Source organism: Sardina pilchardus, chromosome 6 (assembly GCF_963854185.1).
Source record: "Sardina pilchardus chromosome 6, fSarPil1.1, whole genome shotgun sequence".
Taxonomy (NCBI): domain Eukaryota; kingdom Metazoa; phylum Chordata; class Actinopteri; order Clupeiformes; family Clupeidae; genus Sardina; species Sardina pilchardus.
In genome coordinates, this window is record NC_084999.1 from 23,840,878 (window position 1) to 23,867,182 (window position 26,305).

The 26,305-nt window shown below is 41.1% G+C and overlaps 1 protein-coding gene and 1 long non-coding RNA gene across 3 annotated transcripts; one reads left to right on the plus strand and one right to left on the minus strand.

The window, feature by feature from the left end:
- Positions 1 to 25,782, minus strand: LOC134082132 (uncharacterized). The gene is made up of 2 exons (XR_009939573.1): positions 25,660 to 25,782; positions 1 to 265 (listed from the first exon to the last, which is right to left on the minus strand). It is a non-coding gene; the product is annotated as an uncharacterized LOC134082132 (long non-coding RNA).
- LOC134082131 (uncharacterized) lies at positions 15,571 to 20,077 on the plus strand. 2 transcript variants are annotated; one of them, XM_062537778.1, is made up of 8 exons: positions 15,571 to 15,724; positions 17,397 to 17,539; positions 17,688 to 17,828; positions 17,921 to 17,945; positions 18,257 to 18,304; positions 18,476 to 18,523; positions 19,032 to 19,164; positions 19,293 to 20,077. In XM_062537778.1, exons 1-8 carry the CDS (start codon positions 15,688 to 15,690, stop codon positions 19,423 to 19,425), a joined length of 708 nt encoding a protein of 235 aa, XP_062393762.1. In that variant the 5' UTR covers positions 15,571 to 15,687; the 3' UTR covers positions 19,426 to 20,077. The 2 variants fall into 2 exon arrangements, with proteins under 2 accessions (XP_062393762.1, XP_062393763.1); XM_062537779.1 differs by lacking the exon at positions 18,476 to 18,523.
- Positions 25,783 to 26,305: the final 523 nt, after the last annotated feature.

The window sequence follows — 26,305 nt, forward strand, 5'->3', positions numbered from 1 at the left end:
TTTATTTCCTTAAAAAAATAGTTTAATTTGACAGCACAATGCTTAAGATGTGCAATGCCTTCATCGAGAATGTGTTCATTTCATGCATCATATGCTGGTTTGGCAGTTCAACAGAAGTACAAAGCACTCTCTCAGGAGGGGTCATGACAATACTGCATTAATTGTTACAGAAATGGAACTGACTGTTGGCCAGCGATGTGCGTCTGTATCTGAAGGGAGGTGGAGAGTTGACCGTTCAGCCACTGCCTGCCCAGCACGAGAGACACTGTTAAGAGAGTGAAAACAATGATGAGTCACAAGCTACCAATCATTGTCAGAACAATATAACGGTAAACACTGTAGACTGTAGACTGAGTCACTGAAGTCTAGAGCTACAGGTGTTATGTAGTCATTGGGAGGAGAGGTACAAACGCTCACCAAAGTCGAGGTGCAGGCAACCATGTTTAAAAGTAATGGAGAGAGAGAGAGAGATGCCGCACACACCAAGTTATACGTAAATCTTTAATAAAGCGGTAACGTTTCGCCCTATGGCCTTTATAGTTGCCTGCACCTCGGCTTTATTAAAGATTTACTTATAACTCAAGAGTGTGTGGCATCTCTCTCTCTCTCTCCATACAGTAAGTTATGTAGTCATCTAACAGGTTGGTTGAAAAACATTAATGGTCTGTCATAAATGCAATGATCATTGCATTATCATACTGTGGGTTAAATGAAAAGTAGGAGAAGAAAAGTTGTCTGGCAAGACGTGGTAGTTCTTAAGAGAGCCTCCAAGAACCGGAGTAACCGGTGTACATGGACAGCTTCCATTACTCAACCCAAGGAAATGCCCTCCTCTGCGTTTGACCCATCCCATCCATCAAGTGAGCACACACACACGCGCACACGCGTACACACACACACACGGAGCAGGGAACACCCAGTGAGTAGTGAGTGAGTATGTGAAGGCATTAGGGAAAGCTCTCCTCTCACTCTCGCTCATTAACTCTGACAAATATCCCAATGTAGCAGTGCTTAACACCACAGACCACAGTGTTACCAAACACCACAGTGTTAAACACTGCTACGTTGGGATATTTGTCAGATTTCACTGTGTGGGTGTTTCTTCAAACTCTGTATTAGCGTTTCAAAAACAGTGTCCCCACATCTCCCACTTCAAAACTACTTTACCCTTCAGTAGATCACTGCTGTGGTGAGAATCACACAGACCACTACAAAGAGGTAGTAGGCTGGATTAAAATACCTCTAAATTACATCTGCTTTGCGTTGTGGTCGCATTACGACCTAGAACGTGCATTATGTTCTGAATACTCGAATGCCGAGTCGTCCATTATTCCTTAATAGCATCCTGAATTCCGCTAACCCCAGAATATGCTCTGGAAACGCATCCCAGAGAGAAATTGTGTCTATATCTTTCAGAAATACAGTAATTCTTGAATTTCCCCTTGGAGATCAATAAAGTATCTATCTATCTATCTATCTAGTAGCCTAAATCAGGATATTATGGATCTCATGTCAGTCCTCCCATGACGTGAGAGCATAATGGCCACTCCATTTTATCACATACCGGTATGTTATCTTATCACTTTTTTCCACTTTATGATAAGCATCAAATCTGACAGCCGTATGTCATAGCGGCTTGGTGGTGATTGTTACTCCTTGCAAAAAAAAGCTAAAAGAAAACTAAACCTATGACACATGAGTGTAACCTATAGATTTAGGTATTATTCTTGATTGATAGAAACATCAAATATCATGATGTCCACATGTATTATCGATTATGTGTCAGGTGTAATGTTAACATCAGAGCAGAGACACATCAGAGGAGAGATGCCCAGTGCTTACAGACTGTTTTCTAAAGAAGACGTGTTGCTTCAGCTTTATTTTCAATTTAATATTAATATGAATATAACATAATTAATGATACTGAACTGCTGTTTTCTATCTGATGTTAGAGTACAATGCTTATAAGAAGTACAACAGATAATGTTAAGTATAAATGAATATAAAAAGAGCATATAAAAATGCTGCACAGGCCCGTGTAACATAATATTTGAAAGGTCATTAGGGTTGTCAATATACAGCCGTCTCCAAATGCTTGTCCTTTTATGTGGGCGTGGTTCCTGAAGGAATCAGGAATTTGTGCTGATCGTATTTCAGTTAGAGGAGGGAGGGCGGGGGGGGGGGGGGTTGACTGGGGATTCCCATGCTCTGACAAGATGTCTCTCTGGCACAGTTCATAACACTGTCCGAAAAAGTCTAGGCCATGACATGAGGGGACAAGTTTGTTCAATTCACTTCTAACATGAAAACAGATGTTTATAAGATTTAAGATGGGAGTCTGAAAATTTGAGTATGGAAAATAGTATGGAATTTTGAGATGGAAAATGTGTAGGAACCCTGTTTATAAGTTGTCTCCAATTAAGATAAAACTTCATTGCATGTGATGATATTAGGCAACAATAATCACTAAACCACTGGGCTTGTGTAAATGTGTACAACACAGTAGTAGGCTATCAGTCTGTGGCATCTTGGAAAAAGTGACTCATGCTACCATAACTGTAACCGTCTACCATAAACTTACTATGTCAGTCAGTGTACAATGAACTACAAACACAAACTAGAAGCATTGCAAAATGCACATAATATCGTTTTTGCATTGTTCAGGGTTGTGCCACTTACAGTCACATATTATGAAACCCAACAAAAACAATTCATATAAAAAATCTGCTATTTGCTTCATGACAGCTCTGTTCCAGTAAAATGTCTCATCTGTAGTATACTGTAGTAAAACAAAAGCAGACGCGTTTAATTCCCTGTTAATGAAACAACACATGAGTCTACTGCAGAGGGTCGAATGTGGTGACATACAGTAAGGGGACACAAATATACTTGGCTTGGTCTTAGTACGCAGACATCTGTGTCGCACAACAGGCCTGACGTCTGTGGACCATCGAAGTTTTCCGCACATACATATTTTCACACTGCCTGCATGAAAATCATTGCAAATCTGTCATCACGCACTAGCAATGCTTCCAACAGTCTAGGATCTCAGCTAGAAAAATGAAAAGCAGAGCCTTTCATTTAAGTACAGTGCATTTGATAGATTTGGATAAGATGTGTAGCTACTGTATCTGATTATGAGTTTCAAACTTTGTCCAGGCTGTTATGTGGAAAATGTACGTTTTTGCTGTGTCATTCTCTTTGAGCCTTGTCTGCAATTAGGTACTTTCCCAGACAGGCAAGCAAGGTGTGCACGTGCATCAGGCAGTGCAGCAGACCAGTCACCCCACCCACACTCCAGGGCAAGAGCCCTTTTGGTGCAGAGGAATGTGCATGTGGAAAATAAGACTGACAACTTTGGACCTAAGGAGTTGCATAAGCTTTAGTTTGATTTAATATTGAAATTACTATTGCAGAATTGATTACATTGAACTCCTGTTTTCTATCTGATGTCAGAGGGCAATGATAAGAGGTACAACAGATTATGAAGAGTAGAAATGAGTATAAAAAGAGTACATAAAATGTTGCACAGGCCCATATAACACAATATTAAAGCTCATTACTACAAGGCTGTCAATGTACAGCCTCCTCTAAATGATTCTTCCTTTATGTGTCAATAGAGACCTGAGGTAGCAGAAGAGGTATCAGTAATATGATATGCTGGTTCTGGGGGCATAGTTCCTGAGGTCATAACACACAAGTTCATAGAATTCACTTCTAACAGAAAAGGAGATGTTTATACGATAAAGGAAGTGTGCAATGAGGCCTCACAAACACTTCCCAGGGCTGATAGACAGGAAAATATCTGTGCCTGAAATTATCAAATACATTTAAAGACAATATGGAGAATAGCCTTTCTTGACATCGTACGTGCCGAGCTCAAGCCTGTACTCAGGCCGCACACCTGAACTCAATCAGGCCTGATTCCCTCTGCAAAGAGAGACAGATAAACAGATAGATAGAAAGATACAGTAGATAGAGAGATGGAGGGATAGATCGACTTTATTCATCCACAAAGGGTGCCATGTTGTAGCCTTGGCCTACTGTACAGTATGTGACTTCTCAGCTGGAAGCAAATGAAGGAGAGTAAGGTGTACCTGACGAAGACCAGCTTTGGTCGACACATTGTGTAAATAAATCACTTCGGGAGCAGCAGCAACAGTGTGTGGGTACTTAAAGTGAGCAGGTTATTAAAGTGTGTGTGTGTGTGTGTGTGTGTGTGTGTGTGTGTGTGTGTGAAGGGACAGGAATATTGATCCCATTGTAATGATGTCACTTTTCTGAACCAATGAAGGAACAGAAAGTGGTCGAAGGAAATATTCGTGAAGCATCCGCGCACTGTTGGAAAATATCAATTGATTATAAACCCCTGTTAAACCTAATAAATCTGACTCCGCTGAATATGGAAAGTTTCAGTTTAAAGTAAAGTCAATATCCATAGTAGGTTGATAAACCTACAGTAAGCTTTTTAATTAGAATGCCTAACTCGTTTTCTTATGACTCTCGTTTAGTCTAGGAATAATGTTTGTGGGTGTCATCCTCGGCCGGTTAATTCGGGCAGTTCCCATTCTAACACAATGACTCGTCCCAGTTCTGAAATAAGGCAGAGGCTACAGTGCTGACTCGGGCCGCTTTAGGATGCTATACTATACACAGTGTGGTGACCGGTCTACGACACCTCATGCTACAGAGGGTTTAGGCTGAGCTGAGGTGAGGCCGTCTCGTTCAGATCATCACTGGCAAACTGCCCATCGCTATCTCCCGGTACAATAGTCAGTTCTGCTGTAGTTTACTACTTCAGTTGATTTAACTTCTACGGCGGCGATGGTTAAATCCTAGTCATTCATTGCGCCAACACCGTTACCTATAACTACCACTCTGGTCTATAAGTACATAGAACGGCTATGCGGATCAGAGCATAACAATTTATTGGACAGGTACAAGTTATTCATCCAACACATTACAGAAGTACATCTAAATGCATAGTGTGAAAGTTACTTCAACAGGTTAAAGGAATTACTTAGGCTATCGTGCTAAACAGTCAGAGAATGAAAATACATTACCAGCTCAGAGGATTGAAGACTAACACACCTACGGTGTGGGAGCATCTGAATTACAGAATGACTCCAAGAATTATGGGTAGATTTCCCTTTTATAGGTTACCCAGTTTGCTACAGGTTAAGGACATTTGAGAGTAGTCACATGTTTGGAGGTCGACAGGTTAAGGGTTATTCCTTTAGGGATCACATGGGGGATGCTATGGGTGAGACTGAGTACCATTGTTTCCTTCAGTGCTAATCAAATACAACATCACAACGTACACTGCATTTATATTGTCTGTGGGACAGAGACCATTGTGTTCCTCAGTGGGTATGTGTTCCTCAGTGGAGACAAATACATTGTATTTACATTTCTTGCTTCCAAGTTAGTTTCTCATGTGAAAAGGTAAAAGGTTACTCAAAGTTGCTGTATAGGCCCTAGTGACATTTTTCATAGCTAATCAAGAGTCCACATTATGATTGAAAGAAATGTCATCAGCCTGAGAATTGGGATCCTTACACCATGATGCTCAAGAGTCAAGACTATCTGAATCTGTATCTGTCCTGCTCGTTCCGTTCCTTTTTTGGCTGCGTGATCTTTTCAACCCCACCACATGCCTCAAGCATAGGCATGCCGCCGTGCAAAGAGCGATATCTAAGAGACAGCCCGTTCTGCAGCCTCACAGCGCAGCGCAGCACAGCACAGCACAGCACACACCTTCCTCCTCGCCGCAGTAATAAGGCCCGATCAGATTACAGGCGGCATGCGCTATGAAACCCATTCATTTCAATGGGTTGAGAGCGCAAAAGCGGCTCTGCCGCTGTGCGCAGCAAAGCGCAGCGCCGGCGGCATTTTGCCTCTTTGCCGCTGTTGCGCTTGCCGCAGTCAAAGTTGAAACATGTTCAACTTTGACCGCGGCGCGCTGTAAGTGAATGGTCTTTTGCGCGGAGCTCAGCAGTAACCATAGAAATAGGAGCGGTAACAACAACAAAAATCGTAGAACGATCAAGGCAACTTGCAAACGTACCATAGGCGCAGTGATATCATACGCAGCATCTGAAAATAGTCCCCATAGACAACAAGCAGTAGTAGTGCCAGTAGTTTGCAAGTTGCCTTGATTATTACGCCAGATGAGAGTGTAGTTCCATGTCAAATCAGCCTAGAAAAACGGCAGGTTTCATTTTCAGTTGGTCTTACTGCACTTTCTAACTTGAGAGGAGACACGTTTTAAATGAGAAAATTACCAGAAATCTTTGTCACTTTTAAACATGAAGCTAGCAGGCGAGAAGCTAATGGTCTAATCCGATTCAATAATCTATGCTAGGCTGAAGCTAAAAGTTGTATCGCCAGACTCACAGAATGGCTGGATGAACGGGAACAAGGTAAATATCGATTGTTTTGCTCGAGGGGAGGTGGAAAATGAGCGTATTTCCAAAAATGGCGGAATATCCCTTTAATGCTTTTTAAAACATAATTAGCGAGATCGTACCGCATTGAACGCTAATATTTTGTCACTAGCAACCAAATCTGTCATCTGTCAAATAGCCTACAGTTGCATGTTCAGCTCTGAACAAAAACATTCAGGAGTTATTTCAGCAAAACCGAAACGTGCGTCCCCGTCCCGCCCGGTCGGGATGAATGAAACTGGCATGGGAGACAAGAAGCTACAGTTGAAGTTTAAACTAGCCTGTGTAACCTCAGACAATTTCAGTAGGCTATTTTACAACACGTGAATGAATAGCCGTCACAAGTTGTTGTTAGCTGTAGGCTAGATGGCACAAGTGTTTGTCACAACAAATTACAAGATGCAGTGGGCTATGCATTCATAGTAGACGAATGATAAAAAAAAAGATAAAGCGCTCAAAAGTGTTATGCCATTCATCCCATACATTTGGTAGATTCACCGGAGAACCATTCCTGTGAGAGTCGTCAAATCTAGCTAGGTTTAGGCTATTTGTGTTCGCAGTCACTCTGAGATATGCGTGGCAGTGGCACCTGATATCAAATACTCATGCTGAATGAGCGCGTCGCCTGTGCGCATAGGCCAACTCGATTTGAAAAAGTTTCTTTTTTTATGCGTTCTACAGAGAAGGGAGACTAGCGGCTACGGTTTGGAATGACAGGGAGAAAACATGACAGAGTAATACGGCGAATATCACTATACATAATATATTTATTTATTTATTTATTGAAGACGCTAGTTAAGGCGGCAGCCCTGTGTTGTTAAAGGCCGTGGCACAGTCCTCCGTCTGCGTCACGCGGCACTGGTGAGCGCGTGACGAGAATTGCGTCATTTTTACGGCATGCGTCGCGTTTTTGAGTCGACCAAAATTTAAGACCGCGCGTCTCTTTCACGCGTAGACTGCGCATGTGTGAAACGGAACTGCTGTAAAGACGCCGCTCCAGTAGGTGGAGCACGTACAGAAATAGCGCTTAAAACTCAGCAAACAGAGACAGAAGAACACTTAAACTGGCGTTTCCTACACGCTAACGTTGTTATATGATGACAAAACATTAGTCTTTGAGTATTTTAATAGTCAGTTGTAAACAAAGACCTCCTATGTAATCCAAGTTGTGTAAATGGACTGAAGTTCGCTCTAAATATATACTTTTATCGATTATGCTAACCGTTAGCATCTCTATGGGATTTCCCATACACATTAGCCATAAGCTAACCCATTAGTTTAGCTGTAACTTGGAATGCTAGCCTACGCGTGGTGTACTGTGCCTGTTCTGGTGGATGATAAATGGAGAGATGTGAAGAACCAACTCATCAAACTTTTCAGCAGACATGAGAAAGTACTCGTGGTGCTTCTCCTCATCTAACAGCTGCATCTTTTGTGTTTTTAAGTGTGGAACACTCCTTCCCTGGCTCTTCCTAGTTCAGTGGTCGCACATCCCAGAGTATCACAGTTAATTCGTAGTGCGCCGGCGCTAACCTTGATCGGCTGGCGCGCATTCAGGACACAGACATTGGAGTATGCCTCGTATACGCGTCTAAAATGACGCACGTCAAACGTCCAGTGCCGCGTGCGCGTGACGCAGACGGAGGAGCGTGCTAGAGCCTTAAGGCGGCCACTTAGCAGGAAAGCGCTGCGGGAAAGAGGGCTGGGGGGAGGGGAGAGGGGACTTAAGCGGTGGTTTCCTAACAAGCTGAGCCACCTCCCTGACCGACCGACCAAACCAACCAACCAACCACTCCAACTCTGTTCTCTCTCAGCAACACCCAACACACCACAAAATCACTCACCTGCAGCAGTTCTACCCAGCTCTTTTTTGAAAGTGTGTGAAGGCTTCTATTTCAACCCCCCGTATCTGCCATTGCCTTCACAGACTGAACACCACCACCCATCACTGCAGTCTCATACCAAACGTCTTCCATTGTGAGAATATGGCAACAAGGAAAATCTGACTAAAGACTGTGTCATTACATCCTAAAGATCATACTCTCTGTTACCTATTGAATTCAGGCCGTCAGCAGAGGTTTCCTGTACTGTAATGCAATGTATGCATGTATGTATGTGTGTATGCATGTATGCCTCCAAGCTCCGTCAGAAGTTGGGATTTTTATACAGAAACAAGTCCAGCTTTCCCATGATCAGTAGGAAGAGAGTTGTTGAGGCTGTATTTTTATCAGTTTTAGACTATGGTGATGTCATCTATAGGCATGCAACAGCATCTATTTTAAAGCAATTAGACTCTGTCTATCATTCTGCCCTTAGATTTATCACTGGGGATAACTATAATACACACCACTGCACTCTTTACAGTAAGGTTGGCTGGCCCTCTCTTTCTTCGAGGCGCAGTTTCCATTGGCACTTGTTTGTTTTTAAAGCTATTAGTGGTAAACTACCGCCCTATATCTCCTCCTTATTGCAATGGAACCTTGGATCTTACCAAACTAGATCTAACAACTGGCTCACTCTCAGGGTCCCTAGTGTACACTCAGAGCTTGGCAAAGCTGCTTTTCTTTTCGATGCCCCTAGCACCTGGAACGCTCTGCAACAAATTTTAAAGCTAGAGCTATTGCCTTCTGCTAATGTATTTAAGCAATTAGTGTCACATCTCTGCTCATCAATTTGTAACTGTTTTTAGTTTTTTAGTCATTTACTTCTTTTACTTCTTTTATTTGTTTTATATATTTGTTTTATTCATTTTATATATATATATATATATATATATATATATATATATATATATATATATATATATATATATATATTTGAAATGATGTATTTTTTAAAAAATTAAATGTGTTTATATGTCCCTTCTATTGTTTTATTTTTTATTAATGCACGACCTTTTCTTGTAAACTCGTCGTCATTGTAAATGAGGGAAACCTCAATGCCCTACGAGTATAAATAAAGGTTTGAAATGAAATGAAATGAAATGTATGATTGCACTGTCAGCACTTTCTGGTGTTATGTTATGTGATGTAGCAGCCTGTTTGTCCACGACAAATTTCCCTTGGGACATAATAAAGTAATCTAATCTCTATGTAAACATTAGCTATGTCATGATATGCTATTTGAGATTTAACAAAACACACTGAAATTATGCAACATCATTAATTGATGTCCCTCGTCTTTAGGTTCAATTTCCAAAAAGAAAATGAGACAAGATATTCATTGACGTCTATGCGTCTATGGATTTGACGCTCAAAAGAGAAGAATTTTCTTAACTTTGCCGTCATTGTGGCAGACATTGCTGGAGGGCTTTCCGCCGTTAAAAATTATGAGAGGGCTTTGAGCTGTGAAAAGAGAGTTCTAAACGATGCCTTCACTTCACTCGCGTCAAACGCCGCCAATGGGCATTGGCCTTAAGTTTTGACAGTTGACAGATGTCATTTTTTACAGCTTAAATACAAGTATGTACTGTATATTGAGTCATGTTCTGTGATTGATGTGCTTATTAGTTGAAGAGACTTATCATGAGATTAGTCTTTAGATGTTCTGAATATAAAATATAAATTGGCATTAATGCTGTCATCTTTCTCTCAACCACTCCACATTTTGCAATGTCTGTCTCTACGCCACAGTCACAGTCAGCTTCAAATGAGTCAAACACCACAACATAAAAACCAACCCCACACATGGGATGGAAGCAAATTCCAACTTCACCAACTTCCACATAATGCTTCTACAGCAGACACAACAGCCTGGACCAAATACTACAAGTTTGAAACTCATAACCAGATAACTATACAACTTCACCATTTGGTTGATAAAGTTGATAAAGCAGGCCTCAAAGTAATCATGTCATGTCAGCTGAGAAAACATCGCGATGTGGGCAGAAAGCTCTTTCACTATGATTAACAAACCAGTATGCTCTAGGGCTTTGACTTTTGGCCAAAAATCATATTCGAAGTTCGTTTGTTTATTAATGTCAAACTTCGAATGTATTCGAATATGTGTTATATTTTGACCATTATTTTTACGCTATTGAAAAACACGCAGCATTCATTAAGCTGAATTTCCTTTCCCTGCTCTCCCTCCGTCTCTCTGTCACTCATGCATCTGTGTCTCTCTCTCTCTCACACACACACACACACACACACACACACGTACACAGCCCCTCCACTCCGTGCACACCGCGTCTGTATGAAAACAAGATCCCTGGATAGGCTATAACGCTGCTCGGGTGGAGGCACTATGCGTACAACTTTACAAAACAGTATTTAAGTAGCCTAAACTCATTCTCCATGGCCCGCTTTCTCTCGTCCTCCCTCGTGCGCGCTTCCCTCGACATGCATCCTAAACATTCACAATCGTGAAAGCAATGACGCATAGAAGACAACATGCTAAATTATCCGGTTAGCATGATTAGCATGCTGCACAGATTAAAACTCTTGCATTCAAGTTGACTGACCATCTCAATACCAATGTCTTCCAACTCCAAGACTTAAAAGGGCCTGTCCCAATGAGGAAGTTACTAGCTTACCTTGAAATTTACACACACGTGGGGAAACTGAATAGGCTAGTCAAACCACTCGCTAACATCACCTACGAGCCCAGATGACTAGTAATAGCCTAATGAGATGATTCACGACTTTACCAGATGTGAGAAAGCCGCTGAATCTGAAAACAACGTTTGCATGCAAATACATGCACAAAAAATAATGCTCATAACAGGTTCGAATATTAAGAGCTGCCTAAAATTCGTTCGAATATCATATATTTTTCAAAAATTCGAATTATATTCGAATAACGAAGTTCGGAGTCAAAGCCCTAGTATGCTCAACAAGTATGCTCAAGCTCTTTAGCCCTTTTACTAACCAATATACAGCGTAGATATGAATGAGAGTATTTAAGTATTGGCATTTCATATTAAAACCACTCTGAATGTACATTTGGGGGCTTGAAGGGGAATGGAAGCTATGTGTGTAAAAGAGAAAAAAAACAGGTGGAACATGTAATGTAGAAGTTTGATGTACAGCATACTAAACTGTGATTTTGATCTTTCATCTTTACCTTTAATCTCTGTTCTCGTGGAGAAAGTTACAGTTAGGGCAGATGGAATAACAGATCAGGTTTATTAACACCGACAATAAGTATGTGTGTGTGTGTGTGTGTGTGTGTGTGTGTGTGTGTGTGTGTGTGTGTGTTCATTACTAATGGAAGGGCAAAATGCAGAGAAGAAATGAATGTGTGTGTGTGTGTGTGTTCATTACTCATGGAAGGATTAAATGCATTGCACAGAAGAAATGAATGTGTGTGTGTGTGTGTGTATCATACTGGCCTCTGAGACACAATTGAAATTTTCATTGAGCCCAGTGCCTGGTATCACTAAGTTGAAAGGCAAGAAAACAGAGGAAAACATCATGATTCTGCCAAAGATTTCACAAGCTTTACTAGAATTAAACATGCTTGTTACTGTTGTTTGAGTGGCCTGCAGAGAACACACTTCTACATGGGAATATTGACCAACACTCCAAACTATCTGAAGCTAGCATCCACTGAACACTACCCACTATAACCCAGTCACTGCAGTCTCAGCAAATATCTTCCATTGTGAGAATATTCCCCCAAAGAAAATCTGTCTTGAAAGATTTGGCTTGAAATACCGACAGTAACACATTGTCAACGGCAGGCTGGGGGAGGAGGCATTTCCTCACTGACTCACAGCTGCTACTAACATGGAGTCACATGCATTTCTTGCCTCGTACTGGCTTGCAAGTCAAGGGGCAATAAGGACAAAACTGCTACAGAGGGAGACCTACTGAATTGACACATCTGATGCAGTGATATATCCAGGTCTAAATTAAGAAATAAATAAATAAATCTTTATGAATTTCTTCAATGACCTAATCTAATTGTTATACTGTTGAGTGTATTGCTTTATTTCTCTGCATGTTTCTATGGTAGTTATATTGAGTGTGCATGTTTTTCAGCAAGGGACTAATGTTTACAATACATACCAACGTAATCATACCTAGTGATAATTTCACTCTCGAAACACACCCCAGTCATTCAGGTATTCCACACAAACGACACGGCTGAGGAAGGCCCAGAGGACTGTGTTTTTACTCAGTGTCCCCATCTTAAATTTCACAGATACAAACAGTGTCAGAAACCACACGAATAACAGCATTGACTAGAATAGAGCCATACTGTTCTTGCAGTCTATAAAGACAACTGATTCATGTGTTGATGACTCATTTAGAAGACAAATCGAAATAGCAAATTAATTGAACCTAGTGCTGGGCGGTATACCGGTTCACACCGAATACCGGTGTATATTTTCGTTATGATATGAATTTTTAATATACTGCCATACCGGTGTATTTGATTACACTGTGGGCGGAATGCTGCGTCGCGCGTAATTGTTTCAGACGGGACCTTTTTCAGTGTTGCGCTTCTAAACACGCATGGTGAAAGTAAACAGTGGAGCCTGTAGCACAAGACACCTCACGTTTTCCCTTTAATAATGATGCAGAAGGCTTATTTGTTCCTTTGGTAAGGGATTTATTTACAAGTGTTGCACAGAATACCTTAAATTGTTCCCCTAGTTAAAGAAAAGCGTTACTGGTCCTAATAACCTACATTGAAAGGGATTTTCCAGTAGGCAAACAAATAAAAAGATTGCTAACCGATGTAACTAGCTAGCTGGCTAGTAGGCGAACCCACCGAACACAGGAAAGCTTTATGATCTTATAATTAATCTTACCTTAATAACATTCGCTGAAATTATCCAAGTAGCAAGTAAAGCATGTTACAGACATGAACTGAACAATACTAGCTGGTTAGTTAGTCATGATCTTGACTGTCATCAGTGCACTGAAACGAACTTTTGTGTTTATATTTTGCTTAGCGAACCGTAACTTGATAGGCTAACAAGACATCCACGTGAATTCTGTAAACGTTAGCCTACCACTAACGTTATGTGTAGAGCACACAATAACAACACATGATTCTGATGGGCCTATTTGACAGAGTAGGCATATTAGCGGAGCAGTCTCTTCACTTAGTCACACTTGTTTTATATTTACTTGAAAACAGTGAACTTGGGCTTGAACTTGAAGCATGAGTATTTGCACTACTTTTTGTGTAGGTTTGTGCAATTTGCATAGTAAAAGTTCTGTATTTTGACTGCAATTGCCCATTAGAATCTTTGTAAACAGCATCATGGCCATGCAACCTGTAATACTACTACTAGTGTGGAATTATTCTACAATATTCACTCATCATGACAGTAAAATAGGCCATCCTAAATCAATCTACTGCAGTAATTCCTTGGTCAACCCATAGAAAATGTTGCGAACACCTGATTATGCATGGAAAAAAATACCGTCATATACCGTGAAACCGTCAGAATTTTGAAAAATACCGTGATATACATTTTTGGCTATACCGCCCAGCACTAATTGAACCAACTGCCTAAGTGAACCAAGCTTTATTACAGTATATCACTATCTCACAGTTAGACATGAGCAATAACACAGTAGATCAACATGAACAACCTCAGTGATAAAAGAAATAAGAGAAGGGCATAAAGATCATACGCTATGTATTAGGATATGTTATGTTGAGATTTGACAACAAGTTTTAAATTCTGGGATCCCCCAAGGTTGTGTTTTATCCCCAATCCTCTTCTCCGTGTACACCAACAACAGCTTGTGTACCAGTGAAGGTATGGCACCTTTTTCTTTTTCTTTAAAAAAAAAAAAAAAAAAAGTATTTTGGGGGGATTTTTTTGCCTTTCATATACAGTGAAGAGTGAGACAGGAAGCAAGTGGGAGAGAGAGATGGGGTAAGATCAGAAAATGACCACTCAGAAATGGCACTTTTTAAATATGCTGACGACATTGCTTTGGTTGCACACATGTCCAACATTGATGCCCTAACCCGCTACCAGGAGGTAGTAAAATAATCTGTCCCAAACTTCTGTTGACCGTTCCTTACAATATACAAAAAAGCACAACAATGTCTCCATCTGCTCAGGAAAAGATTGCCGCGTATAGTGGACCGTGCTGCCAAAATAACTGCTCCCCCCCCCCCCCCATCCCCCCCTTTCTGAGCTGTATAGCCCTGTGAGCTCAGTGATCAGGAAAGTCAACCTGATCACAGATGACTCCTCTCACCCCCCATGACTCTTTCCAGCTACTACCATCAGGCAGGCATTTTAATGTACCATTGGCCCGTAAAAAAACTTTTACAAGAAATCCTTCATCCCTTCTGCAATAGCCATACTGAACAACACAAAATGATATCACGCCACAGTCAGCTGACACCTAAACACCCCAAAATCTCTGTAACCCTGTGTAAAAGACAAAGCATTGTCTTATCTCATCTTATAACCTAATTCGGATCCGGCTCACAGGCTTTAGTTTTCCCAGGTATATTTGGCTGACAGGTTCAAAACTGAAGTGTCGGATCATTGACCCTCTGAATGCATGTTCAAAGGCAAGTTTCATGGAATTCCATTAATGGGGTGCCATATCAGCTGCACACGCACACACACACACTGAATCCACATGCAGATATAAAAACACACACACACATACACTCATTCATACACAAAAGTAGAGGATGGAGAAGGAGATGAAGACAAATTGACAAGAGTGATTTATTTATGTTGAGAGAATGTAGGCTACAGGACTGGGCGGCAGACATATTTTGAACATTACATAAGTGAACATAAAACATGTGTCTCAAATTCTAACCAGTTAAAGTCTTACGTCTTTTTATAGTTATCAGCAGAAATGTGTTAATTCAGTGTAAGCTACCTCAATTCAACAAGCTATAGCCTAACATAATCTGTAGCTCAGTACAGTATTGCGGTGTTTAGAAGAATGTTGCATCATCGCACTTCCCTGTCGCACCATTCCTGCCCAGAGGTTACTATGTTTCAACTTTTTTTTTATGAATGAACCTCGGCTGACACCCACTGCGTGCTCGGAGTGGCTTATGTAAATGATGGGGAGACGCTACAGCCAATGACGCAAGACGAGTCCGTGTTCTTCCTCTCTTTCTTGCAGAAAACTTCGCATATGCTACGCTAATGTATCGTTTCTGAATGTGAAAGGGGCTAGTGACTCAAGACTGTTTTAAACTAGGACTTCCTATCACCCTCTCAAAGAACTACCGTGTCATTCACATCTTGAAATCGGACAGATAACTCAATATCAGGTTCAAAAGACACACCAAGATGACCGCTGATAAACTTCACATATACGCAGTCACAGGTAGGCTACAAATGTCTTCTTATCGCTAGGCAGAGGACATCATTTTGTGGATAAAATGCTAACTGACTAGCCCACACTCTAAACTTCAGGTTAGTTTGCATGTTGCTAAAAGTTTCAATGTGTTTTCTAACTTAGCCTACCAGATCGTCAGAGAGAACGAGAGAGAGAGAGAGAGAGAGAGAGATAGAGAGAGAGAGAGAGAGAGAGAGAGAGAGAGATAGTGCCGCTGCTCGCAAGTGCATCACTCACATCACGCACTGTCTTTAGGGCATCAAAGGACAGGGGGCACCCACATTACCAATAGCCTAGTTTCTTTACTGCAAACTGCTTTTCTCATGAGCGTTTACAATGACGGAATACAACAAACACAATGTTTCATGCAATGATGATCGTTTCTTTAGGCCAGTGTTTCTCAACCTTTTTTCAGTCGCGGCACCCTTTACATGATTGAAAAATCTCAAGGCACCCCAAACTTTAAAAAAAAAAAAACCCTCATGGGCGCGCGCGCGCGCGCACACACACACACACACACACACACACACACACACACATACACACAGGAGTGTGACTTACACTCAGTGAGAGACTTGGGCCTGCAAGGATGAATACAGCTGCTCTATTCTCGCAGGAATGAATGACAGACACACTAGCTCCTGGTCCACAGCTCTAGGACGCTCTCTGTACTTGAATCCGAACGTGAGCTAGCATAATTGTCATCATACCGACGTTTCTCAAGCCGTTTTCAGACAGACGTGTTTTTCGCAATGTTCACGCCACATACTTTTTACTTTTTTTTTTGTGCTGTCTGAATTCTTATGTCCGTATATCTGCTACCGGAACTTTTCCTACTGCTGACCTAGTAATTTGGCCGTAATGTTGCCACCACAGCATGTGAATGCAATCGTGTAAAAATTCTGCACTTGTCAGTGATGATCGAGGGAAGTATTACGCGTATAAAGCGCCCTAATGCCACTTAACAGTTTTGCATCTTTCTAACACGCTGCTGGTAATGCAGCAAGGTTATAGCCTCCTCCATACTCCCGGTGTCTATGGTAAAAACTACAGTACACTCTTCCGCATGCACAGCAGACAGCGCGGCCGCATTTGTCAATATCTGCCCAGCAAAAGAAAGTCCTTGCTGACGGTCTCTACCTCCTTCACTGAATAACCACACGATGAAGAGAGGATGACGTTGAGGGCACAAGTTCAGATATTTTTTTCAAAAACCTGGCCATGTTGCTAATTAACCGCTACACAATAACGCTATGACTTAACAACTCATCAGATATCGCACGCAGTAAACAAAAGTAACCAATTTATAGACGTCATACAGGCTACGGATTGCAGCTTCAGGGTTAGAAAAAAATATCTATTTTCTCTGATGTGTCCGCAATTTACTTATCTGCGTGATAAAGCTAGAGGAAAGATTCCGGAAAGATTTTTTTTCTTAATTTGATTAGCCTAGTCAGACACGTTTCTGCGGCACCCCTGAGGAGGCCTCACGGCACCCCAGGGTGCCGCGGCACCCCGGTTGAGAAACACTGCTTTAGGCTACAAGTCATTTACAATATTAATGATGAAAACGAAGAACTTTTTAAGTGACTCCAAACTTTTAAACGGTAGTGTATATGTTTTTTTTTTTTTTTTTTTTAAACATCTTGGTCTGTTTTAGTGTTTATGCTTTCTGTGGTGATGGTCTACACACATCCTATTCAACATTCCACATGTGAGGGCAAGCAGCTGGCAGACAGCTTCTTGTTCAATCTCCCCACTAATCTCTTGAGGTCCCATTGTGAACTTCAGCTCAAAATTAAGGTAATGAATTTGTTCTGCAACATTACAAAAGAAACAGTCTTATTTCTGATTATTTGTCTCATGGCCTGTTTAGAGTAGACTATTGAGATGCACCATTGAGATACTCTGTAGCTACCTGAAGTGCTCTTGTCTTTCTGTTTTACCAAAGGGCGCTATCCGGGCTATTTACGAACACGGTAAAGCGCCAGTCGACGTGCAGCCACCAGTCCTGAGTGCTACACTTTCCCACTTCATCCTGGCCACCTGCCCTGCATCAGTTGCGTTAGACCTGGAGTGCCCAGAGATACCGGTAGAGTATAGTATTTTGTTAACTCATCTGACCACAGATATGACTTCTTAAGTAACACAACTGATGTGATTTTCATCTTTATTCTTTTCTAGGACCCAGTCATAATATATTGTTCTTGTAAGTAAATCGTTATGCCTTTCCTTGTCTGTTCTTTTTGTGCGAACATATAGTTTAGCAAAGAGCTGTTTCCCAGAATACAAAAGTCAAAAACATGATGTGTCTACATACACCTGTGTGTGTGTGTGTGTGTGTGTGTGTGTGTGTGTGTGTGTGTGTGTGTGTGTGTATACAAAACAAGTCTAGTGTAAAAACACTAGCAAAGTACCATTTTTGCCATAATCAGTGCAGAGAGCACAAAGCACTCTGTGTTTGAAACAGAGAGAAGGTTGTTACTATTTAACCTTGTGTGTTGTTAACTCTTGCTGTAGGTCTTAACTCTACTGCCCATCCCACCAACTCGACCTCCCTCCTGACAGGTGAGTCCTGTCCTAATGTTACATCAAACTAGGATGCTATGATAGTCTATAGCAGACTAGCAAAGTACCATTTTTGCCATAATCAGTGCAGAGAGCACAAAGCACTCTGTGTTTGAAACAGAGAGAAGGTTGATACCATTTAACCTTGTGTGTTGTTAACTCTTGCTGTAGGTCTTAACTCTACTGCCCATCCCACCAACTCGACCTCCCTCCTGACAGGTGAGTCCTGTCCTAATATTACATCAAACTAGGATGCTATAGCATAGTCTATAGCAGTGGTTCCCAAGCTTTTACCCCCGCGTACCACATTATGCCATGACTCGGCTCGTGTAGCCCCACCATCCGACACATTAAAAAGTTAAACATTCTATTGACGCATTCCAGGCATCATATTTAATAAGCTGAAAACGTAGCCTTCTAGAGTTTACAAATTATGTTCTTTAATGTCATGTTTCTATATCATTATAACCCGATTCAAAATGATGAATTTATTCATGAATTAATTACAGAAAAGTTGAAAAGTTAATTAACACCTTTCCGCCATAGCCCTTTTCATCTCGCGTACCCCCTAGAAGCAGCTTGTGTACCACAGTTTGGGAAACCAAACAGCCAACCAAACAGCTGTTTTAAACTTCTAGACATTGTAGCACACCAGATAAAATGATTTGTGTTACTGTACACCAAACAGTAGGTGTAACGTAACTCTTTTTGACATCTTTTTGTTCAGACCATGACACTCCGAAAGACAACAGTCCCTCTCCTGGTAGACATCATGCTATATACATAACTGTGGCGGTCATTGGCATTGTGGCCATAGGCGGCCTCATCATCGCTCTTGGATTGGTCATCTACAAGCGGAGGTTTGAGTGTTTTCTCTTCTGTTTTGTGGCTAAGTGTTGTTTTTTTTTTTTTTAAATATATATGTTTCAATGAGCTTTTGCTCAGTGAACTAATCCCACTCTATTTCACATTGATTTTGTTATCACAGGAAGTCAAAAGATTCACCCCGCGCGCAGAATGACAGCCCAGGCTCCTCCACCAAAGGGTCCAACGACCACCTCTTAGAGGTGCAGACCTTCATACAAAATGATCCAGAGAAACAAGATGATTCTTCATCTTGAATATGAATCACAAAGGGAGACCAGAACGTTTTTGACCACCCAAACCTGTTCAATGTAAATATAATTACATTACAGCACAAAAGCACCATGGGGAAAGGAATGTATTAACATGGTTTGGGTAGCCCCAGTGAATATAGGTCATTATTCTTTATGGGGATCCTTGGGCATTCCCTAACTCTGAATTTGGTGCTGTAGCCCTGTACTGCCCCCATAAATAGTTATGGATGTAAAACGAGCACTGGGGGGTCAGTGATGATATCAACGTTGAAAGGACACTTCATTGTCTCCAAGTTACCCATCAAGCTATGGTGCTTATGCAACCTGTACTGTGTGGACAGCCTAGTCCTGCACTAGACTGACAACCTCTGACATTAGAGGCGGGGTGCTACCTAGTGGGGGACTAAACCTCATGGGTGCTAATGTCTGTGGGTCGTACATTTCATTATTTATAATTTATTGTATTTATGAAATTGAAGGGAATTAAAAATGCAGTAAATTAGGGTCTTGCCACTTTGCATGAGAGTAATAGAAAAGTATATACTATAAATACTTGGAGTACTGCTGGGTGGGACTCTATAAGGAATTGGGTGTTTTTTTGTGTAAATAGTACCTTGCATTATTCATTTGTGTTGCTTTATTTCTTTGCTGTTTTCCTGTCATTGTCTTATAATAAATTGCTTTGAGTGAAAACAACATGTGTACTTGCTTGTGGTCGTGTAAGTTAAGCCCAGGCTTACTGCTAAGACTGAGGTATAATAGAATTGTCTAACATAAACAATCACAAAGATGTGTGAGACAAATCCGAATCAATATTTTAGCAATACAATTATATGACACATCAGCCTCGGGGTGCATTCCAGACAGACAGATAATGTAGCAGGGTAACCTTGCGGTCCAAGGTTATTGACAAAGGCCCTGACGATCAAGAGAATGGTAACACCAATGCAGCCTTCAATTTGACTGATACAAACGGTTCCAGAAATCACTTCATTCAAGTGTGACCCGTAGAGTCATACAGGCACTTTTCTTGCGGTCTAAAAAACAACTAATACAGTATGTGTGCGGTGATTCATTTAGATGACGAATCCTAATGACAAATGCACTGAACCATATGTCTATGGGTTGGGTATAGTAGGGGGTTAGGGCACAGGGACAACACTTTCTCACACCACCAATCCAGACATGTCTCTGCCTCAGGCAAAGGCCTTCCTATATCCCAGCTGCCAAGGCCAGTTTCCATTGTGATGCAATGCTGCTATTCCTTGGGTGTGGGAATGGAAAAAAGGGGAGTCTTACTAGACTGCCAAGAATGCAAAACCTGAAAGTCCAGTATAAAACCATTTTGGATCATCATGGGTGAAGTGTTTGTATGGCAATAATACATAGCTGCCTACATAATGTTTTGAGACATGTTTTCTTGATGGTATGTTTAGGTAAAATAGGTGCATGCACATCCCACCTCAATGGGGCCAGGTGCAGGACACAAAACATGTAGTCGTGATAAAACGAAGTAGATGTCCGCACACTGGAGACTCCAAAACCGACAAGGTTTATTAAAAACACATGCTAAGGGGCTAAGGGGCGAAACATCTATGAGCGGTGGTCCCCAGCTGATGACCCTGTACCTAGTGAACAAGGCACCGGTGGAGGTGCTGCATGCCTAGAGCAGAGCAGGAGAACACCTACCTGTATAAACAAAAGGGTAATTTGGAAATAGGAGATAAGAGATGTGTCAGTTGAAGTAATACCGGCATGTGGGCAGCAGGCCCAAGCTGTGTCAAGTCAGTCAGTGTAACAGTGCTTTCCACCGCAAACCACAAAGCAATGGATGAGATAAGAGTTCACAGCTTAGGGATTACTTCAAATTTTGTAAAAGCAACAAACAGCAAAAAACAAATAAGCTATCTAACTTCCACAGTACATGTCCCACATGTTTTTCTTCTTTTACACACAGAGCTTCCATTCCCATTCAAGGCGCTAAATGTAGCCTATACTCAGAGTCAGACTGGTTTTGAATAATGGCATTACTTTGGTCCTGGAGACAGTCACAGCCAGGTCTCTGAATCCCAGTCTGCCAAGATTTTGGAGTTGAGTACAGACTTTGAGAGCAAACAAAAAAGGGCGGGGAACAGCAGAGCAGTTGTTGAGATTACTCTACTACTACTACTACAGACCTCAAGACCAAGACCTTTCACATTAATATAACCTTTACGAAGCCAATTTGATGGTAAACCAACAAGTCACCACTGAGACAACCAGCCATGCAACTTCAAGAATGGTGGCTCGACAAATCTTGTGAGATTTGTGACAATCAACAAGCAATTTAACAGTGCACATGTATGTATGTTGTGAGAGGTAAAACCATGGCAACCATGAACACACACAACATGTGACAGCTTTGAGGTGGGTATGGAATTCACCCCAGATTACAGGAAATCATCCTTGGACATCTGTGGTAACTTCTAGGTCGCATCTAGGGTGTGTATGTTCTGTTGTTGCGCTGGCTGAGTTGTGTGTGAAGGGGCGTGCAAGGTGAGCTGTCTTCCTCCACTATGGAAAAACTTTGCTCCGGATGGTTTGTTAAGCAAAACTTGTGTCGGTTCTGCCCAAGTTCCTCTACCTTTTCTAGCATATTCCTGAACAAATTACTAATTTGTTTTGTCAAATTAGACAAATGTTTTTTTCTCTGAACCAGTAAACCAGTCCAAATGCAGAAAATTATCTTGGCGCTTTCCTAAACGGGGGTGGGGGGGGGCTTTACGGCAGAGCTAATATATAAAAACGTATATTTTGACGATGCACTGTTGAGCAGCCTGGCTGGGTCTTCTTCCATTCAGATCTCACTACAGTCATGGTTGTGTCATCAACGTCTCGTGTCTGCCACTGCTGTCAGTACTAACCCAGTAGTCCAAGAAGATTAGAAAGCATTTTGTCTTGCAGGTTTCCTCTACCCTTACCCAGTATTCCATAATCCCAGTTTCAAGCCAGCCACTAAACTCTGCTTTTCAACTTTGGTATACAGTCATAACATCCTACCCCAACCACCAAGGAAATGGGGGGTTTGGGGGGTTATGACTCACGGCTGCCCACATCCCTTTGCAATGATTTGTGACGTACACAATTATAACACCTAACTGTTAAGATCCTGAATTGCAAGAAGTGAGAGAAAAACATGAGCCTGACTCACTTATGTTTCTTATTAAAAAAAAAAACTCTCATCTAATTCTGTCAGATTACAAATCTCCCCTTCATCCTATCAGTAGCCTAGGCCCACTACTGCAAGGCATTTTGGTGCTACTTATGACAAACCTAAAATATGTTACTAGTGTACAGTACTATAATTCCCTTTCTACAGCAAAGACTGTGACAGTGTCTTAAACCACACCAACTTAGACCAACAGTCTAAGTTATGCAGACACCAGCTATAAATTTCTTGTTCTCATTTCACTGCGTATGAAAGAAAAAGGAGGAGCATCTGAGGCTACGCCAAGCGCGACAAAAACAATGACACGCTGATGCAACCATGTGTTTGCTTCCTGTCTCATTGCCGTTTGAATGCAACAGTACAGCAGATCTCTTGCTGATCTCTCAAGTTTTTCTCAAGATGAATAAATACACCAAGAGGATTTGAAGATGGTCTACAAGCAACGCACAGGTAGGCAAAATACACTTGTGCATACTTTGTTCCACAATCTAACTTCTGGAGAAGGCTTTATACTGAACACTACTGTGTACACGGTCACCTGTTACTGCTAATACATGTTAAATATCATTACACCAGGAATTTGTTTTTAGTCAAAGGAAACTTGTAATGTAGAAAATGATTCAGCATTCGTCAGATATGTGTGACAGCAATCAGGTCATCATCTGTGGTTAGTTAACCATAGCAATAAAATAAAAGTATGAATGAGTCAGGAAACAGGGGAAAGTCAGGTCAGGTGTGGTTTGCATGTTACAGTACTAGGTCACAAAAACGTCTGTTAATGACTAGAGTAGGTGTGTTTCAGCTGGTGGTGTCGCCAGAGGTTACTATGTTTCAAGCTGTGGGATAATGCCCACAGCGTTCACTGGCTTAAAATGATAACAAGCGAAGTTAAATTTCATAACTGATCTGATCAACACCCTACAGTCTACAGTGGGCCAGTCAGTACGGTAGTTAGAGCATTGTGTTCAAGAGTGCCGAGTCCTCTATTACCTACAGTATGTTAAGGTTAAAGCTTAAATCTATGTTTAAACATATAATGGAATTGAATTGAATTGACCATATCAGCAGCAACAAAACATCAATTTCAAAGAGTAATTGATTATCAATACACATTAATTAAGACACATTGGACACCGTTTTAACCAATCAGAGCTGTCCTGAATACCTCTACCGTGGTAATCACAAAACAAAATCTGAGAAATTAACACACCAGAAGATTATTGCTGATAGACTCTGTGACTACAATGCATAAAATGATAATTGACTCCATCCTGAATAAATAATAATATAAAGAATAATAATAAAACTGTGTGTAGGGTTAGAGCTGTATAAACCTGCTCTGAGCTGGTTTAAAGTTAATACACCTTGAGGTGTTTTTGGGTGTGGTGTGAGATGCTGCCTTGGCAGAGAACGATGTTGGAATTCCCATTTCCATCAGTTTGCAACACACTAGAAACCCATTTAGCGCTAAGGGGGTAAATTAATAAATGTAACTGTAACGAATTCATCTAAAACTGATCAAAAATGTTACCAGAGGCAATGTCAGTCAGAGACTCCACTCCCCAATTCGAGTACTATATCAGTGAGTGTTGCATCAAAAGGAGTCTAAAAGCTGTTATTTTAAGGCAAAAGAAATTGCCTATATGGTGTTTAAAGTTGTTATAAGGATATTGCTCAAAACTCTCCAGATTACTGAACTTTCTCAAAACTTCATGTTTGACTATATGAACATTTTTAAACGCTAGAACACTGTTTGTGTGTGTGTCACTGTCACAGCCTTCGCAGTGTTGATGTTTGCCATCTGTGAACTTCCTGCCCATTGTCTGACCTCTGCGTGTGAGGGGAGAGTCCAGCCCGATGGGTCCTACATCTTTGCCATTCCCCCCCATATCTCTGCTGTATTACAGCGCCCCCGCTGTGAGGGGCAGATCATCACTGATGTAAATATCTATTGGCCCTGATCTATCTGTGTTTTACTCTTTAGTTTATTTAGGAGACATCTTTTCCACACCAGCATATCTTTCCATTCCAGTTCCTATATCCCAACAGCTTACATGTATAATACTGATGTTCAAGACTTAACTGTTCAATTATTATTTTTTTAAGTATGCCAACTAGCCCACATTCTGATACTCTAACATGCCAGATAGAAAAGCCTAATTTTGGTGATTTTTTCTCTAATTGTTTCCTGATTCTTTAGGGACAAGTGAAGGCTCTATATGAATTTGGAACTATGGCAAATTCAACACACCCAGTGAAATTGGCCTTAATGGACCAGTTCATTTTGAATATGTGCCCTGCCTCGACATATATTCTTGCTGAGTGTCCAGAGCAAGACGTAAGTTATTTACTGTATTTCCTTCCCAATGCACAAAACAAAGCATTCGCTCATCTAATTATTCATTACTCATCTTCATTGTTTTTTGTTTGTTTTTGGCAGATCTTTCACAATGTAACTTGTGTCTGTAAGTAAAACCTGACCTTTAAGTTATTTTTCATAGCTTTATCTCGCTGTGTGTTCGTAGGCTACATTGGGCTATGGCAGTAAAAGGCCCCTTTCAGCTTAGCACTGACATTTGTCCAACGATCACTTTCTCTCTGCTGAGTCTCGTTCTGTCCTGTCCACAGGCGTAAACACTACTGAGCTGACTAAAGGCCCAAGCACTCTGACCCCTCCTCCACTGACTGGTGAGTCCTCAGTCATTAGGCCTACATTCAACACGCAAATGAGCCGAGGGGGACAACAACAACAAAAAAAACGAATCACCTCATCGTTAGGTTATGTCTTCGGTGCGGCAGTAAATCAACTGTTTGGCGTAAATTAGCCTAGGTATCGATACGTTGCTCTGTTACGATAGCCAACCGTAGCTTAGCTAAATTCTAGCCTACCAGATCGGATATGTGCCTTGCAGTTTGTGATTGACAAGTCACAGAAATACATTTAACCAGGTATATTTCAAAGAACAACAGACCGTTGGAGTTTCTTACTCTTTCACCCACCCCAAATATAAATCAGCTTTAAAACTTACCAGAGAGCGCAACCAGGCGGGCTTCTGGATTTCCTGAATCCTAAAACAGAAAGCTAAACCTAAGAAAGGGCCTCTGACGTGTCAAGGTCACGGTCACCACCTCGTTTACGGCGGATGGGAGGCTCCCTCTAGTGGATTTTGTCGTATCGTCTATCTATGATTTTGACTGCCAGTTAATCAGTTTAGCAGAATCCGTGCCCCTTTACTTGCTCAATAAAAAATGCATCAAATGATGCTTTTAACACACTTTGAATTGTAAAACCAGACTAGGGCCACAGACCACAGCCAAGGGGTCCTCAAAATTATTAGCTTAGAGTTAAAGTTGATTTTTTATTATTATTGCTTTGCTTAACATTCCATATTGTTATTGATTGATTGAAGGACTTGATTGTTTATTTTACTATTCTCCCATGTATAATTGTTTATTTTCATTAGGTTTGCTTGTACTGATATTGTTTAGGTTTATGATAGTCTGACCAAGTTTTTTCATTTGTTCACTGCTAAATTGATTATTGTATTTTTTGTTTGTAGGCCTATGTCGCTTTAGACAAAGGCGTCTGCCAAGTAGCATAACCAATAGCATAACCATAACCATAACCATAACCATTCCTACTGTTTAAAAAACAAAAAGTCCTCCGCGCTCCTG

Coding starts and splice junctions, on each gene's coding strand:
- LOC134082131 (XM_062537778.1), top strand. CDS start 15,688: ATGACCGCTGATAAACTTCACATATACGCAGTCACAG. Junction 17,540..17,687: donor AACTTCAGCTCAAAATTAAG/GTAATGAATTTG, acceptor GTTTTACCAAAG/GGCGCTATCCGGGCTATTTA. Junction 19,165..19,292: donor TTGGTCATCTACAAGCGGAG/GTTTGAGTGTTT, acceptor TTGTTATCACAG/GAAGTCAAAAGATTCACCCC.